The following is an 18218-nucleotide window of genomic DNA, read 5'->3' as shown; positions in this document are numbered from 1 at the left end:
TTTTGCTCTGCTAGGCTTTGTTTTGTTATGCTATGCTATGTTTTGTGATGCTATGCTATGTTTTGTTATGTTTTATTATGCTATACTATGTTATGTTATGCTATACTATGTTATGTTATGCTATACTATGTTAGGTTTTGTTATGCTATGTTATGATTTGTTATGTTATGTTATGTTATGTTAAGCGAGGCTGTGTTTTTTTATGTTATGTTATGTTTTGTTAAGTTATGGTATGCTATGCAATGGTTGTGTTTTGCTATGCTAGGCTTTGTTTTGTTATGCTATACTATGTTATGTTATGCTATACTATGTTATGGTTTGTTATGCTATGTTATGATTTGATATGTTATGTTATGTTAGGCGAGGCTATGTTTTGTTATGTTATGTTATGTTTTGTTAAGTTATGGTATGCTATGCAATGGTATGCAACGCTAGGCTATGTTTTATTATGTTATGTAATGGTATGTTTTGTTATGTTAGGCTATGTTCTGTTATGTTATGCTGTTATTTTATGTTAGGCTAGGCTATGTTTTGTTATGTTATGCTATGTTATGGTGTATTAAACTACTGTGGATTTTATAACATCCAAAAGCTGATGAATGGAGCGGGCTTGCACGTCTTTGGGCTTGTGCGCGCTCCCCTCCCTCCCCCACCACAGTACTTTGCATTTTGCCCTGTGTCTGTGTTTAGTTATGCTACGTTTTGTTGTGTTTTGTTATGTTATGCTATGTTTTGTTATGCTATATTTTGTTATGCTATGCTATGTTGTGTTATGCTATGCTATGTTTTATGCTATGCTGTTATGTTGTGTTTTGTTATGCTATGCTTTGTTTTGTTATGCTATGTTTTGTTATGCTATGTTTTGTGATGCTATGCTATGTTTTGTTTTTTGTTATGCTATGTTTTGTTTTGCTATGCTATGTTTTGTTATACTATGCTATGTTTTGTTATGCTATGCTACGTTTTGTTGTGTTTTGGTATGCAATGCTTTGCTTTGTTTTGCTATGTTTTGTTATGCTATGTGTTGTTGAGTTTTGTAATGCTGTGTTATTTTTTCTTATGCTATGCTATGTTTTGTTATGCTATGCTATGTTTTGTTATGCTATGCTTTGTTATGCTATGCTATGTTTTGTTTTGATATTTTTTGTTATGCTATGCTATTTTTTGGTGTGTTTTTATGCTATACTATTTTTTGTTATGCTATGCTATGTTTTGTTGTGTTTTGCTATGCTAGGCTTTGTTTTGTTATGCTATGTTTTGTGATGCTATGCTATGTTTTGTTATGCTATGCTTTGTTTTGTTATGCTATACCATGTTATGTTATGCTTTCAGTGGAAGCAAAGCGTGAAGGCGATACACTGAGGACAAATGAGTGTGTGGCAAAGAAGCAGAGACTGATGTAAAGTTAACTAAGGACAACATAGGAGGAAGGGAGAGATGGAGAAACATGATGCAAGCGTCGATGTATAGTCATGAGCGAGGAAACATGAAAATCTGCTGCGCGCTGACAAACACACGTGCTGAAGACAAAGTTGAATGGAAGCACAAGCGATTATCCTTACCGTTTGTCTGATCGTGCCTTTACATTTATTTACATGCGTTAGAGGACACGCGCTGTAGATGATATGAAATGAAAGTACAAGCGATAATCCTTCACGCTTGGCTGCATGCTGTTAGTTGAAGATGGGTAAGACTTCCCTTGAAATCACAAGCTGTATGAATCAAGGCTCAGCAAAATAAAAGAAAATCAAAGGCGGTAAAAGGCTTGAAAAGTTTGTAGCGGCGAAAGTGAAAGTAATCGAGCAGAGCATCAAAGGGCTGGGTGAGAAGGGAGGGGGAAATGCAAGGGTCAAAGCAGCTAAAGTGAAAGAAAGCTATAGAGAAGGGAGGGGGGAGCGGAAAGTTTGTAACGGCGAAAGTGAAAGTAATCGAGCAGAGCATCAAAGGGCTGGGTGAGAAGGGAGGGGGGAATGCAAGGGTCAAAGCGGCTAAAGTGAAAGAAAGCTATAGAGAAGGGAGGGGGGAGGGGGAGCAGCTGTGCACGTGCATGTGATCGTGCACTCAAGGTTTAGGCCAGCCAAAACTGTGGGTAGCACTTTGAAAATCCCACATACAAAATGTCTCTTCGAGCCTTTGGCTCGCGAGACCTAAAAATATCAAAAAAGAAGTCTAAGCAAAAAAACGAAAAAAAACACAGCAACAATGAACCGGACATTAAGTAAAACAAGCATTTGCAATGCAATAGGTCTCTCATTTACGCTAGTTTGAGCTATTGGCATTGTAAATGACATTGCCTTTTATTTTTGTTTTACTTTTTAGAACATAAATAAAATGCACTGTTATTTACAATGCCAATAGGTAAAACTCACGGAAATGCGAGACCTATTGCAATGCAAGTGCTTTTTTATTCTGCAAAGCTTTTCCACATCTTGGCAAGTGTGTAATGGTAGACGCTGCACACTTATTTGTGTAGACGTGAAGCTTCGTTATAGAATATATACACTGAACTCCATTGTGCCTTTCTAATCTCTATAAACTTTGAAACGTTCCAAGGTGATAAACTGCTTCCATGCACATGGGGTGATTGTCCCAGCAACAGTATTAAAAACAGTTGTGTTACAAAAAGTCACACACTGTTGGTTTTTTAGGTCTCGCTGAGCCCAGCACATGCGCTGGCTCGGAGAGACATTTTGTAAGGGACTTTTCAAAGTGCTACCGCTGGCATAGAGCTACAGTGCACGAGGCGTGCATGCGCGCAAAGCAGCCATATGGCTTTACGTCACTCTCCCTCATAGCCTCCTCTCCGCCCCCTTCCCTGCTGCTATTTCACCAGAACTCCCCCCACCCCTCCCCCCCACACATCACGTCTCAAAGCAGATCGCGTCTCGCGGCCGCTGCAAGAAGCACACAACTTGCGCGCGCATTCCTTGCGTGTCATCGCGATCACTTTTGCTTTCACAGCGATCGTGATCGCAATGACTTCCGTGGCCAATGCTTGTTAAGAGTGTTGGCAGTGAGGTGCTCTAGTGCTGCGCTCTCTGCAGACCATGCTGCATATTTGATTTCCCGAGTTTACAGGCATGGTCAATGTTTAAATCCCTAATGGGACTGACCCTCACTGTTCATGCTAATCTTGGGTTGCTTTCTCTCAGCGCTTTAGTACCAGTAACTGCAGGCTTTAACTGATTTTCTTCGTCAAGTACTGCCCGTTCCCTTGCCAGAGCTCTGTTGCTCTGATCGTTATGGCCCAGGCTTCTCGTTCATTAGATTCTCTGCCTTCTGCCTATTCTGAGCATCATTCAGGACCTCAGCAGACGGAACACCGGACTCTTGCTCGCCCGCTGAGGGTGGGTGGCTCCTGGGCCCTCTAGTAACCAACGATGGTACTGTATCCTTCACTGGGATGGCAAACACAATAGCTGTAACGTAATAGAAAATGAAATGTTCTCCCTTGAAGACCTTTGCAGCCCTCATTCGTGTTCTGATGGATTTCACTATTCCTAGAGGAGCCACATTTCTCTCAGCTCCATAAAAACAATGATAAAGTTCTTAAAAGCAAATCACCTCAGAAAAAAACAGTAAAAGAGGCTCCACTTTAGACATGTTAAACTCCAAAGACGCAAACAAACAATTAAAAACAAGCATTGGCATAGCCAATAGGTCTCGCTTTTGGGACCTTATAAGTGTTTAGTTATGCAGCACAATATCCTTGGTGCAATAACATCAACTGTTGCATGGCGAAAAACTTATAAGGTCCCAAAGGTGAGACCTATTGGCTATGCCAATGCTTGTTGTATATTTGAAATTAGTGAAAACATAGAAACTGAAAAGGCCCAGTCGCCCTTTTCGTCTTTAGCCTTGCTCAGGGCAGATTAATTACAGAAATGCAGAGATTGGAATGGAGCTAATGTCAGCCATAACAACAAAATCTTTAAAACTAAATATATCTCCCATTATATTAAACTATAGAGATGTCTCTGTTTGCAAAATACACAATGCTTTGTAAATTGTATTAAAAAAAACTTCAAATGAAGGTTTACTGGCCCAGCTTTAACGAGACAGCGCGGAGAAGAGAACGCGGGGCTAGAGTGCAAAAATGTGTTATCCCCATGCAGTCTTCGAAGTCCAACGAATTCCTCCAACAACTCGCATGCAAACCAACACTTTCCCAAGCGACTTACTTAGCAATGCAGTCAAAGATAAATTACTCTGATTTTGCGTGCACATTTCCGAAATTGAACTCACCCTTATTTTGTAACTCTCCTAAAACTGCTGTGCATTTAAAACTGATAAAAGCACGTAGAGATGACAATTGTAATAAAAATGCATGAAGCAAGGAAAAGGTGCAGTAACACAGGCTGTTACTAGGTGTCCCTGTGGGTGTAATGCCTTCTGTTGATAATAGAGGTTTGTTTATAACTCCACAGGGACACCTAGTAACAGCCTGTGGTAATGCATCCTTTCCTTGCTTTGTGCTGTGTGAAGGAGGGCAGCAAAAGTAGATGCCGCCTGGAAGCCAGCGCTGCAGCTCTCGGAGTTTGCGCTTGGCGCTGCATTTTAAAATAATACGGGGACAGCGGACGGGTTAGAGAGGCTGAATGCAGGAGGGCAGCGAAAGTGGATGCCGCCTAGAAGCCAAATGAAAACTTTGCAAGCAAAATTTAAATAACACCCTCCTTCAATTGATATGGTGTAATGCTATTTCAAAAATGACAAAAAGAACACTATTATTAATAAACGTCATTTGTATTTTTCATTCAGGTAATTTTTCAGTCAATGCCACCCTAAGATTGTCTGCCCTGACTGGGTGAATGAGGAATGTGTGCAGGGCAGCATCTTGGGCATTATAGCCAGCCTGCCCAGGCTTACACTGAAAAATATATCTTTGTGGGCAAGAGTTAGGATGAATTCCTGTGCCTACTATTGGCAGGGGAAGGCAGAAAGTTACGAATGGTAGGCATTAAATGTAGTGGCTTTGGGTATTTCATCACAAAGGTAAGTGGCTGTATTAGGCATGTCCCATTCCTAACTATAGATGCCTCAAAGTGGAGACAGCGCTCTCCTCGGACCACACCGCTGCTATTTGCAACCTCTAACCTTCACCTTGGAGGGCGGGATGTGCGGTTAGTCAAACCTTTCCCTTGAACTTAATTTCACTAAGTTGTCAGAGTTTTGCTGAGTTTCCACCTTTGGCCAAATTGATGTTTCCTACATAAAAAACATATGCAAGAGAATTTAATCACAAAAACTTTTTTGGTTGGAGCAATATATTGCCTTCACAATCATTACAACATATTTCTTAATATTTCACAAAAGTGCAGAGGAAAAACCCTAGACATCTCTGCATAGCCCTATGAGCAGGCTACTTTTTGCACCTTTGCTCACATCCGCACAGGCTCTCACCAGCCCTCTTCCAGCTGCTCTCCTAGCACTGCAAGGGACTTGTGCAATGTTGTTACTTGTGCTGCACCTGTTCTTTGATGGAAGGTACCTTGCACTGCTGCTGTCTTTATTCTGCCTGGTTTGAAGGAATCTCACACTACTGCTGCTGCCCCACAAAAGCAGCATCTGCTCTGTGGGTGAATGAAGGTTTAGAAAAGAGTTTCACTATGGAAATATCAAATGTCTTGCTGGGCAAGATGGCCGCCGTGAGGTTGTGGTGAGAAGACGCTCCAGCTCTCTCCCCCCCGATACACCTAATGGCCAGTGGATGAAGATTGTATAATCTAACCTATACCTAACCTATGGATTTCGTTGTTTGGATACAAGCAGGACTAACCAGCCTTAGGTTAAAATATCCCAAGTCTAAAACTCAGCTCGTGCAGTTCGCTTTAAGACTAAGTGACTGGGAAACCTCGGTGCGGGCCCAATTGACGAGAATGCCAGCGCGATTGGTAAAAGCCCTTAAAGATAAAGAGAAAGCAAATCCTTCAAACTCCGATTCAGCGAAGATTCAGCGAGAAGATGAGAAATGCAGTGGCGATCCACCCTCGGGAATACAGCAGCGAGGGTCAGGCGCAATACGGAAAACGATATTACCCCAAAGGATGAAGAAAAATGAAAAGGTGTTCAAACCTCGGGCAACGGAGAAAACGGAGTGTGCCGAGGAGGTTAGGGGGGGACTGCTCCATTAGGAGCTTTTATGCCAATCTCCTAGCAGGTAAACCAGACGACTTGGATAAGCAGATGACGAAGTGGGCAGACAAGCTGACAGGGGAGCCCAGTTGGTTTAACGATTCATTGGATCGAGGGCGTACTCTCCTCTGCTCAGCGCCGCTGCAATCGCAGCATTATAAAACTCTTTATTCGTTATATTTTACTCCGGCAAAAATAGCAAAGTGGGGGGGCACCGCCGGCACTACATGCCCAAGGTGTAGTTCCCCTGAGGCAGATCAAATCCATATTTTTGCGGTTTGTCCACAATTACAAACGGTGTTAAAAGATATTGAAAAATTTCTTGATGCCTCCCTGGATATTCAAGTTATCTTAAATCCCCCGGAAATACTGCTAGGAATTGCAACGGATACTAACATTATCCAGAGGGATTTTATTTTTGTTGCAATGGCAGTTTTTAGACTCTGCATAGCCAGGGCCTGACTGGATAAAAACCCTCCTACAATGCAAGTTTGGCTTTCTAATTTATTGTCCACTTATAATATGGAGAAAAATATATATGCACGGAAAGGTAAAACAGGAAGGAAATTGGGGCTAAGGATATGGGACCCTATAATAAAATGGAAGGAGGGTATTGGTTAAAAGGGTTAAGCTGGAAAAGTCCGGATAATTCTGTTGTATGTGGCATTGGAATTCTGTATTGATGTTATCTTACTGTATGAAAAATCTTTTTTTGTATGAGAATCTAATCTACTATTGGAGATTATCTGATATATTGTGCTAACTGTGTAATGGTGAAACTAATAAATATATTTAAAAAAAAAAAAAAAAAAAAGGAAATATCAAATGTCTTGACTTTGTCAATACATATTAAAAGGTTATGCTAATTTATGATATATTCATTTGTATATCATGCATTTTACCATAATATGGTTTCCCAGTTGTACGGGATACATTCCCAACCTTAGTTTTGAAAATTACTTCACAGACTGGAGTCATATTTTGTAACTCTCCTAAAACTGCTCTGCATTTAAAACTGATCAAAGCGCGTAGAGATGACAATTGTCGTAATAAAAAATGCATAAAGCAAGGAAAAGTTGCAGTAACACAGGCTGTTACTAGGTGTCCCTGTGGGTGTAATGCTTTCTGTTGATAATAGAGGTTTCTTTATAAACCCACAGGGACACCTAGAAACAGCCTGTGGTAATGCACCCTTTCCTTGCTTTGTGCTGTGTGAAGGAGGACAGCGAAAGTGGATGCCGCCTGGAAGCCAGCGCTGCAGCTCCCGGTGTTTGTGCTTAGTGCCGTATTTTAAAATAATAGGGGGACAGCGGGCGGGTTAGAGAGGTTGTATGCAGGAGGGCAGCGAAAGTGGATGCCGCCTGGAAGCCAGCGCTGCAGCTCCCGGTGTTTGTGCTCGGCGCTGCATTTTAAAATAATACGGGGACAGCGGGCGGGTTTAGAGAGGCTGTGTGAAGGAGGGCAGCTAAAGTGGATGCCGCCTGGAAGCCAGCGCTACAGTTAAAACACTCACTCACAATACAACAGAGTGTGTATAAAATTGCATCATGACGAGCACTGTGCTGATTATGTAGAATTAACAGCACAGCGGTTGTGACAGCTCTGAGCTGATTATGTATGCAAGTGAGCATGCTGGGCTGCAAAAATCCTAAAAAAAGGTTCCCCTCAGACACAATTGAAACACAAAAGCAGACGAAAAGAGAAGTTAGGTGGTTCTGCTTCCGAATTAAACGTAAGTGACTTATCACATCCACAGCCAACCATAAGCCTGCTAAGAAGAGCAATGCCACAGTTAACAAATGGCAAGCGGCAAGAGAAAGTACCCGGGAGTTTCACCCCTGTTACAGATTACTTGAAGTCTCGGAGGGACAGCGCATGCGCTGCCTAGGCGAGACCTAAAAAGGACAGAAGCCAGGAAAATGGGGAAAGCTAGAGTAAAATGAAAGTGATGGTAATCAGCAGGCAGGACCAAACAGGACTGGTGCCTGGCCATTGCCCTAAAATGACTGATCATGCATGCCACATTACATGCTGATCTCAAGAAGTTTTATGAGTGGGAAGTGTGTCCCTGCTTCTACTGCTTTTTGCATAATTACACACATTCTTGTGTAGTAATCATGATATATGTATCGCAAAAGCCACTGATTGGACAAACTGTTGATTATTATGTGAGTTTAGGAAAACAGTATAAGATAATAGTGCACAGAATATTAAATGAGTTTGACAGAAACCGAGAGAAGTTTTGTAGTTGTTGCAAAAACGTTAAACGCTTCACCTCTCTTACACCTGTCACTTGAAGTTTGACTTAAGATGATGACAGCAGATTTAGCCCTTAACAAAGTGGACTGAAACTAAGATTTTGAAATTGATGAAAAAAAATGACTTAAACAGTCTTTAAGACAGCAATATTTTAATAGATGCATGTTCGTGTCGCAGTCGTATAGTTGTTTTAAAAAAAGGTTCTTTCCTGATTTTGCTGGACAAAACAATGTACCATTCGGATGGAGAAATTGTTCTTCCAAGATGCCCGCTTAAATAGCTCGGTGACAATATTTCCCACTTGTTGCGATACAACATGTGTGGATGTGTTTATGAGTCTTGAATCTAAAGACAGTGCTACGCTATGAGCAGAGTCCATGCTATAGTCAGGCAGATTTCTCGTATGGGTATCAGTTCTCTGGGATCGATAACTCAGAATAAAAGAAGGCGCTTTGCCTGGCTTCAACATGGTCATCGCGCAGGACATATTCCCGGGTTTGGTAGATAAAGCAAGTGCAGTCTAGTATTTTAAGTGAAATGGAAAGCAGAAACATTTGCTGTAGTATTTGAGGGATCAGACAATTATGTCTTCAAGCAAGAAAAAGAATAAAGCACTGGTTGCAGCTGCTGGGACCATGGCAGTGTCCCCGCGTGGAGTCCCGCAGTGTCATCCTCACTGTTTTATTTTCACAGCCCTTTGTCAGCCAAAATGATTATATGTTACAAATTTTGCAGGAAGTTTTTTTGAAAATCGCTGCATTTTGCATAACTGCAGATTTTACAGGTTCTTGGAATCCTTGTGTACGATGATTGTTCCTTCCTATTCCTTTTCTATCTAACTATCTCTGTCAGGTACCCTGGGTCAGAATAGAGGTATATTGAGAGAGCCATCAGTGAGTCTCAATGCCCATATTAAACATGTAGCTGAGCATAAGTAAGCTGCATTGCAAAGCTGTGATCATAGGTCATAGGATCATAGGTCCCAGCACAGGCAGTGCTCTTGGTCAGGATTCTAGTGCATTCACAAAGCTGAGGGTGGGTCTCAAAAGAGGCATCTCAAGGACTTAGTTGTACTTTAGAGGATAATCTTAGCCTAGCATCTTGCACAGGAGCCATCTGCCCTTTTCTCTGACATGTGTATGCTTATTTATTGCCTAGGTTTGGGTTGCTGGATTATCAGTGGCTCCAGGGCTTCACTTTTGCCATTGAGGAGATCAACGTCGACCCCTACCTCCTGCCCAACATCACCCTAGGCTTCTGGATTTATGACTCCTGCAGGGCGCAGCAGAGGGCGCTTCAAGGCACACTGTGGATGCTGACAGGGCAAGAGGAGACCATTGCAAATTACAGGTGCCAGGAGAAGCCGCCCCTGGCGGGTGTTGTGGGTGACTCTGGGTCCACGAACTCGATACTCATGGCTCGAATGTTGGGGCTGTACCGGATACCACTAGTGAGTATCTGACTGCACAGTGAAAAAGAGACCAAAGGTGATGAGATGAGTCTCTTTCTAAGGACATGGTTGCACCTGTACCTCAGAAAAGACATCACCCCAGAATCTCATGGTCTGCAGTTGAAGTTCATGTCGTTTTTGTTGTATTCACCGTGAATGATCTGCATCTGATGCCTGTCCATGGAGCGTGAGGATGTCTATGTGGTGAGGGTCTGGTGGACAAAGGAGTCCAAAAAGTGTAAAAATGAGCAGTAAGACTGTGAATGTACTTAAGTACTTATGGAGTGGTTCTAGTTGCAACATTTGCCAACATTCCCATTTGAGCAGGAATACCGATGCCGTATTCCCACTTTTGAAATTACAGATACCGCAGATAATGCAGGAAAACCATGGTCTTTCATGTTGTCCCCAGAGGGAACTACCATGGGACTCAGGATCAATTCCTACATATTCCCAAAGGTAATGTCCCATAATCAGCTGCTTTTCCACCCAGAGATGTCACCAGGATGTTCATGATGACATGTCCATTATGGGGGAAGGTCCTGCTTTTTGGCTAGGTTTGTGCTATAGAAATGCCATGTACATACATACTATATTGGGAATGCTGGGATTCTAATTTTCATTTTATTTCCAAGCTGCAATGACTAGCATTCGAGCACTGGCCAGGAGATCTATTATAGGGACAGACGTCACTTGCAGTTACAGCAGGCTATGATGTTTCCCATGATCTGGCTACAAAGACACAAGGAATGAGTAGTTGGAGCTCTGAAAGGGATGTTGATATCTTGCTACTCTCAAACATTGGAGGTCATGATTGTGAATAAAGGAGGGTGCTATCTAGGTTGAGCTCTTGAGCTTGATTGTGACACTTGCTCTTATTAACAAAACATGTACTGAATATCTCTATATCCAGTTTCATGTAGGCTGGATCTGTAGATTGCACAATGAGGAGTGATAATGAATTTTGATGGATGTTAATCTGCTTCAGTTGTAAACATTGGTGGGAATTCAGAGAATGTAATGTGAATAACATTGAAATAAGGAACAACTAGGATTTCCTAATTAATGATCAGAAAATTTAGTATCCAGCTGCTCCAACTGTTTAGCCACATTTTGGTAATTAGAAATTTCTTGACATGTACATTTATTTCCTTTCACAGATCAGTTATTTCTCTACAAATCCTCTCCTAAGTGATCGGAACCAGTTCCCTTCTTTTTTCCGGACTATCCCTAGTGATGACGTGCAATCTCAAGGGCTGGCCCAGCTGGTAATGTACTTTGGGTGGACTTGGGTGGGACTACTAGCTGAAGACACTGCTTATGGTCAACAAGGAATTCAAATAGTGAAGCAAGAGATCATGAGAGCTGGTGCATGTGTTGCCTTTTCTGAAAACATCATCTTGAGCAAAACTGACAGGAATGCCTTTCACATCACCCAGGTGATTAAAGGATCAAGCGCTAGTGCTATAGTGGTCTTTTGCCTTGATGCAGACTTTGCACCGGTTCTGGATGAGATGGTGAGGCAAAATGTCACTGGGAAGGTTTTGATCGCCAGCGAGGCCTGGTCGACATCTACCCTCCTATCGGTACGGAAGTACTCAGACATTCTGGCTGGCACAATTGGATTTGCCATCCATAGTGGAGAAATGCCAGGATTTGAAGAGTATCTTAGCAGTGTCCACCCTTCAAAATATCCAGAGGACATGTTCACTCGAGAGTTCTGGGAGGAAGCCTTTGACTGTGCATTGCCAAACCAGCAGAATCAATTTAATATGACCATTAAACCATGCCCAGGAACTGAGAAGATAAACAACCTGTCCAATTACTACGATGCTAGTAACCTGAGAGTCACCTTCAACACTTACATGGCAGTATATGCCATCGCCATGGCCTTAAAAGATCTGATTTCCTGCAAACAGGGTAAAGGCCCTTTCAGTTATGGGACCTGTGCAGATTTAGTGGATTGCAAATCTTGGCAAGTAAGAACATGTACCATGACTAAATCAAGATAGCTCACTAGATCTTAGTACGCAATTTTACGTATAACTTTCTGGTCCAATTTCAAGAGTTGCAATGCTATTCCAAGCCTGAGGGTGGGCATTGAACAAACTAAAATAAGTCTGTACCAAAAGTAGGCAACCCCTTTGCTTGCCACGTGTTACCATCATATCAACATTTTCCTCGTACTTTGAAGTGTTGAACATCCAGGTCCTTTTCAAGCATTAAAGAAAAGGCCTGTCAATATTTGGATATACTTATAAAAATGGCAGCTGGGATTTTCATTCTATTCAGACATGTAACTAACAGGGGCTCAGCTTAGTCAGTAAGACTCTGGTTGTGAATCTCAAATTTCTAAGCTAAAAAAGCAGTGGGCTTCAGGGTAAATGGGTGAGATAACGAAGGCTTGGTTTGGACGGTTCCCATGACGAGCAGGGTCAATGCAGATATGCATTAGGAAGGCCTCTGTCTAGACTGCTACAGTGGGCATAAAATGATGGGTTGGCATGCTATTGCAAGAGATAGTCAGAGGTTAGACTGTAAGGATTTGACCCAGCCCTTTTGGGTGTTTGAGTGCCAGTAAAATGCCTGTAAATCCTACTACTGCCAATGTTAATGATTTACAAAAACGAGTAAATCTGCATCCATTCAAGGAGAACATCTGTGGGTGCAGAATTACTATTTTGTCGGTGAAATAGTCACTAAATATATTTTAGTTCACATTCCAAAAAATTAGGACGTTGAAACCTTTAGTGAAATGAATACAATGAGAAAAAACAACACGAACATAGCAGGCCTGACTCAGGCCTCCCAGACCCAACAACCCAGTTAAGAATACATTTATTTGGGGGGTGTCTCACCTCAACCACCTCCCTGAAGCTATGCCCATTTTCCAACCACACAACATAGTTTAAGTCAGCCTGAAGTGTAGTCCTGCACTACACATTTTCTAAGGCACTTATCTCTTTCTGTGGCTCTCTCTGAAATGGACATTTGCAGTGCTTAATTTGTTTGTATGCAGCACCAAACCTTTGGGGCAGATTTGTCTTGTGTGTGAGCTTTATAGATTGTAGTCATAATCCATATTGTAAAGATCAAAACTGAAAAGTGATTGAAGTGGTAGTGGTGCAGGAGGGGCTAGTGGTATACAGCTGAATAGGTGCAGCCAACTTCCTTATCGAAATCTGTCCACAAAAGAGAAGAAAATGCTTTGTTCTGCTCCCAACAGGGATCTTGTTATGGTAAAATGACCTGAAAGAGTTTGCATAAAATATAACCACAATGGGGTGACCTTGTGTCCCTCAGAACCTGGGTATGTATATGAAAAACTACAGTGGTTCTGTCGGGGAGAACACAATTGCTTTGTACGGATTGGAGTAAAACAAAGACGGTTGCTTAATACATAATAAATAAATTCAACAATGAAAATATTTGCATTGATTGTGTAATGGCACATATATTCAATACAGTTGGAACACAGAGACGAAACACACTGACTTTATGTATGCTTGCAAATAATTATTATTTTATACGAGTCAATATTTTATATACTAACAGAAATTCAATTCAACAGGGTATCAATATAAAACACACTGGAAAAGTGACATGGACTAAAGTGACACTGAGTGCTCAGTGCTTGTGCTGCAGAGATTATATACAACAGTGACATTTATATACAAATATGTACACAGGAGGAAAGGATTGTAATGTTGGTCAGAACAAACATTATTTATACGATTGCCTATTGATTTAGAACCAGAGACTTGGAAGCGCTGAACCATATGTGATCGTCGACGTTTTGACCCTGACAAGGTGTTATTAATGAGTCATGGCGGGTCTTCCTCAGGACAGAAAATAGGGGGGTTTGGACAGCCCAACGAGTGGGAGGTCTCACATAGGCGTCCCTCGATGAGTGGAGGCCGTGGGAAGATCTGCACGTGTCAGGAAAACCCAAGGAGTACGAAGCACTTTGTATGTTAGGGGCTGGGAGATCTAAATATATGAGGTCGCGGGCTGTTGAAAATCAATCAACCATTGGAGGGCAGTAAATTAATGAGGTCCAACTTGATGGCCAGGTGGCAATCCTAGGTTCGAACGTACACTGACTCGCAGTCCTCTGTATTGAATATGGTTGCCATTACACAATCAATGCAAGTGTTTTCATTGTTGAATTTATTTATTTCGTATTAAGCAACCATCTTTGTTTTACTCCAATCCATGCAAAGCAATTGTGTTCTCCCCGACAGAACCAGTGTAGTTTTTCACATACAGAAAGAGTTTGCAGCAGCCACTTACAAGCATTTTCTCCTGCTCAAATCTGTGCAGATACGCTGACAGTTCTATATATGTAGTGTAGTATGGGGGTACATTGTGATTTACATTCATCCCTCTAATGGTTGTTTAAATATGCAGAGAAAAAACACAAATAGTAGTTATATATCAAGTGTTTAATTCAGTATTATTGTAATTGGTGCCTACATGCATGCATGTTTTTCTTCATATTAGCAAAATGGTGAAACAGAGTGTTACATCTGTCAGCCTTGGGCTGGTCTTTCCCCAAACATTTTACCTGTTTACTCCCTCTTTTTGATGAATCATTTTATTTTGCTGGCTTTAGGGCTTTGAGCATTTTACCACTGCTGACCAGTGCTAAAGTGCATGTCCTTCTCCCCTTAACATGGTAACATTGGTGTTTACACAACTGAAGTATTTCACTTACATATAAGTAAGTCCCTTGTAAAGTGGTATACCATATACCCAGGGCCTGTAAATTAAATGCTACTATTGGGCCTGCTGACCTTATTCTGTCACCCACACAAGTGGCCTTTGAAACCTGTCTCAGGCCTGCCACTGCAGTGCTTATCAGTGCAGTCTACTGCCACTTCAACCTGTCATTTCGAACCCTTTGTCAAGCCGTAAACCCCCCTTTTATTACACATGTCATCTCCATGGTAGGTCCAAGGTAGCCCATAGGGCAGAGTGCTGTATGCGAAAAAGTTAGGACAAGTACTTTTAGGTTTTGCATGTCCTGGTAGTGACCAACGGTCTAATTCTTTTTTTTCTATTTCGAGTCCAATTCCTCCCATAGGCTAACATTGGGATTTCCTTAATACACTTAAGTGGCTTTCTCATGTTTTATGTCTTTGAAATGGTAACAGAGTGCTGCAGACTGACTCCAATACAAGTGTGAGGTGGGTGACAGCTTCACTTTGTGCATTCCCTCTAGACAGCCACAAACACTGGAAGGTTATGTGTGCCTGAGCACTCATCTGCATTCTGATATCCATTCCTGGGCAGGAAGGAAGGAGGGAGATGATCCTTGTGCCTGAATAGAGAGTGCACTGTCCCCACACAAAGAGCTCATTACCCCTATTGATAGTCTGAAGGCACAGCGAGGAAGAAAGGGCTTTTGTGCACTTCAAAGACTCTTCTTTGAAGTCACTCCCACTTCAAAGACACAACTGGGTATAAGTTCTGCTGCTCTGACCCCACCAAATCAGACACTTCTGAACCTACAATTGGACTCTGTCAGAAGAACTGCTTTGCTGCATCGAGGTCTGACACTCTGTTGAACTGCTGACATGGAAAGCTTACTTTTCTAATGTGCTGCCCTGCTGCATGCTGCTCTCTGACCCTGCTTAGGAGAGCTGGACTCATCATTTGCACCAAAGTGATCTCCCAGGGCTCATTGCCTTGCCTCCTGTTGCTTGAGGCTAAGGGCTATCAACATGTCTACCCATGCTCCTTTTGGTTCACTGGAAGTATGGTGTCTGACATAATGCTAGCTTTTATACATTTAAGAATGCAGCAGATATTTAAAACTGACTATGCTGTACTTTTTGGAGGAAAACCCTTAATAGTCTTTGGAGGCCTGCTACAACTATCTCCCGTAAAAGGACCACCTGTATTCAAGAAACTACTACATAATGAAACAAGTAATTCACTAGGAAGTATTAGAAATGTAAATATTTGGGAAAACTTTCAATACAAAGAGTTAATCCAAAATATGCACCACACATCAGATATGCATTTTGCAGATATACTAAAGGATATAAAGAGGGAAAGACAGTATTAGAAACCCATCTCATCAACAATTTGTTTCCAAGTAATGTTTCTGTTGCTGAAGTAATGTATAATTTTGTTAAGGAAGAGAAGTCTATTGTTTGTTTGATGCCATCTCTTGAGGATTGTAGTAAATTCAATGAACAATTATTGCAATTGGAAAAAGAAGAGATCTAAGAAATTAGAACAAATGATAAAATGGAACAACCAGGAGGTACAGTGCTACAAACAGAAAAACTGCAATCAAAATTGGATGGTTTAGAAAATTCTGTGCCGAAAACTGCAGGATTACAAAAACGATTATATATATGTACAAATTGTCATGTAATCTTGCTTGTAATTTAAATGTTGAAGAAGGGCTAGTGAATGGTGCAATGGGTAAAGTTAAGAAATGTATTAATTATCCAAACAGAAATGATGTGGAATACTTAGCCATAAAAGTTGATGATACTACTGAAGTTAGGCAGATTGGTAGATGTGTTGTACATTTCTTAATTGTTAAAAACTTGTATGCCCAGTGGAAGCAGTTCCCAGTTTCTTTAGTGAATGCAGTAACTGTTCAGAATACGCCAGGTTTAAGTTAAGAAAATGGTCTTGTTAATATTGTTAGTAGTGTATTCAAAGAATGAATGTCATATGTTGCTTTGTCACAAATTAGAAAACTGTCTGGTTTATTTCTGATTGATTTTGATGAGAAGAAATTAAGTGCTGAAGTGAGCGGTGTAACGGAATATAATCAGTTAAGAGCTCAATATGCTCCTCATTTAGGCCAGTATCCTGTGGTTCAAAAAGTAATACTGTGTCCAAAGTGGAAAATATAAAACCAGTCTATCAGAGTTAAACAGAAAGATGAACAAAAGGAAAATCAGCAAGAAGGAAAGAAAAGAAAACTACAGCACAATGAGGAAATGCAAGGCTATCCCTTTGATAAAAAATCTGGAAGTAACTGTTATGCAAATGTAGTTTTCAATGGACTTTATCATTTGCCTCATTTTACAAATTCTATTAAAGAAAAGGTAGATAAAGTAAGTCTTCACAACTATGTAGTTTACATGAAGAATTAAGAAATGATAGAAGTATTATACATTCTGCTACTGGAATAAGAAAACTCACTGATGACTGTACTAGATCAGTAGTGTTCTCTCGAAATCTTCAGAAAGATGCTAAAGAATGTCTAATGGTAATGCTAGGACTATTAGATGGGAAGATGTGAATATCTATGAATTATTTGGTTTAACTTATAACTGTGCCCATAACTGTAAAGATTGTGAATTTATGTCTAGCACTCAAATCAATTCAGAGCGATTCCTTTACTTGACATTACCATTTTGTAAAGCTGAAACCTTGAAAGATTTAACTACAAACGGCCATCAAGATATGACCTATGCAAACTCCAGATCAGAACTTAGGTCAATATTGTTTCAACAAAGGTAGGGAAAACATGTCATAATCATGCTACAATGATGTAGAGTGGATGGTACTAAATCCGGAACTAAAATTACAAACTTTAAAGCTGCACAAGAAATTTTACAACTATGGCAATCATAATTCAATAAGGGGTTAATATAAACTCTGAACACTATACAATATATTTAGGATGTCAAACTGGATGGACAGAGTGCAATGACATACAAGTGACATTCAAATCGAGACTACCCAAAAAGTTACCAAACACATATTTGCTATTTCTAGAACCAAAGTTCTAAGGAGAATCTAGGTTAAACATGTGATATTGTGTTTACATATATATGGATTTTGTGTTTCTGAAACATTATTCAGCCTATTGGGAGTATTGTCTATAGCAAGCTGTTAGAAATAAAGTACTCTTGATAATCTGCAGGAAAGGAATTTATAAAACATTTGAGGACTTCATTGTGTTACTACAGATAAAACGTGAATGGAGGTACTATAGTACCAGTGGCTTTAAGTTTCATGTGAAAAGTATAGTCACCACTAAAAAAAGTCCCCTTTTGTTTCTGCTACAGCAACTTCTACATACTACTATGAGTTATGTTTTTCATACATGGACTAAGAACATTTTATGCATCATTTGACCTAACAGAGATGATGTTTACAAAAGGATATGCAAAAATGAGGACTGCTTCATTATTGCTGGATATTTTGTACCATTTATAAAAAAAATCAAGTACAGTTTTAACATATAGTTGCTTTCATTAAGGTAGTAGCCTATCAGAAAGCCAGTATTAGAAAAATGTGTATTGAGTGCAGTGAAGTGTATGACATAGTTGTAATGATGCACTGTGCACATTTAATGATGATGATGCATCATACAAACCACTGTTGAAAGAGAAGA

The 18218-nt window shown here is 40.7% G+C and overlaps 1 protein-coding gene across 1 annotated transcript in view; it reads left to right on the top strand.

Annotated features, from left to right (window-relative positions):
- The window catches only part of LOC146782710 (extracellular calcium-sensing receptor-like), an 81344-nt gene that overhangs the window by 13826 nt on the left and 49300 nt on the right, over positions 1–18218 (top strand). The window contains exon 2 of the mRNA XM_085637198.1: positions 9553–9828. Within this exon, the coding sequence (XP_085493324.1) occupies positions 9553–9828 (276 nt within the window). The remainder of the gene's footprint in view (positions 1–9552; positions 9829–18218) is intronic.

The sequence above is a fragment of the Triturus cristatus genome, chromosome 12 (genome assembly GCF_964204655.1).
Source record: "Triturus cristatus chromosome 12, aTriCri1.1, whole genome shotgun sequence".
Classification (NCBI taxonomy): Eukaryota; Metazoa; Chordata; class Amphibia; order Caudata; family Salamandridae; genus Triturus; species Triturus cristatus.
The sequence above is the reverse complement of the archived record's forward strand: the minus strand, read 5'-3'. Positions and strand labels throughout refer to the sequence as shown.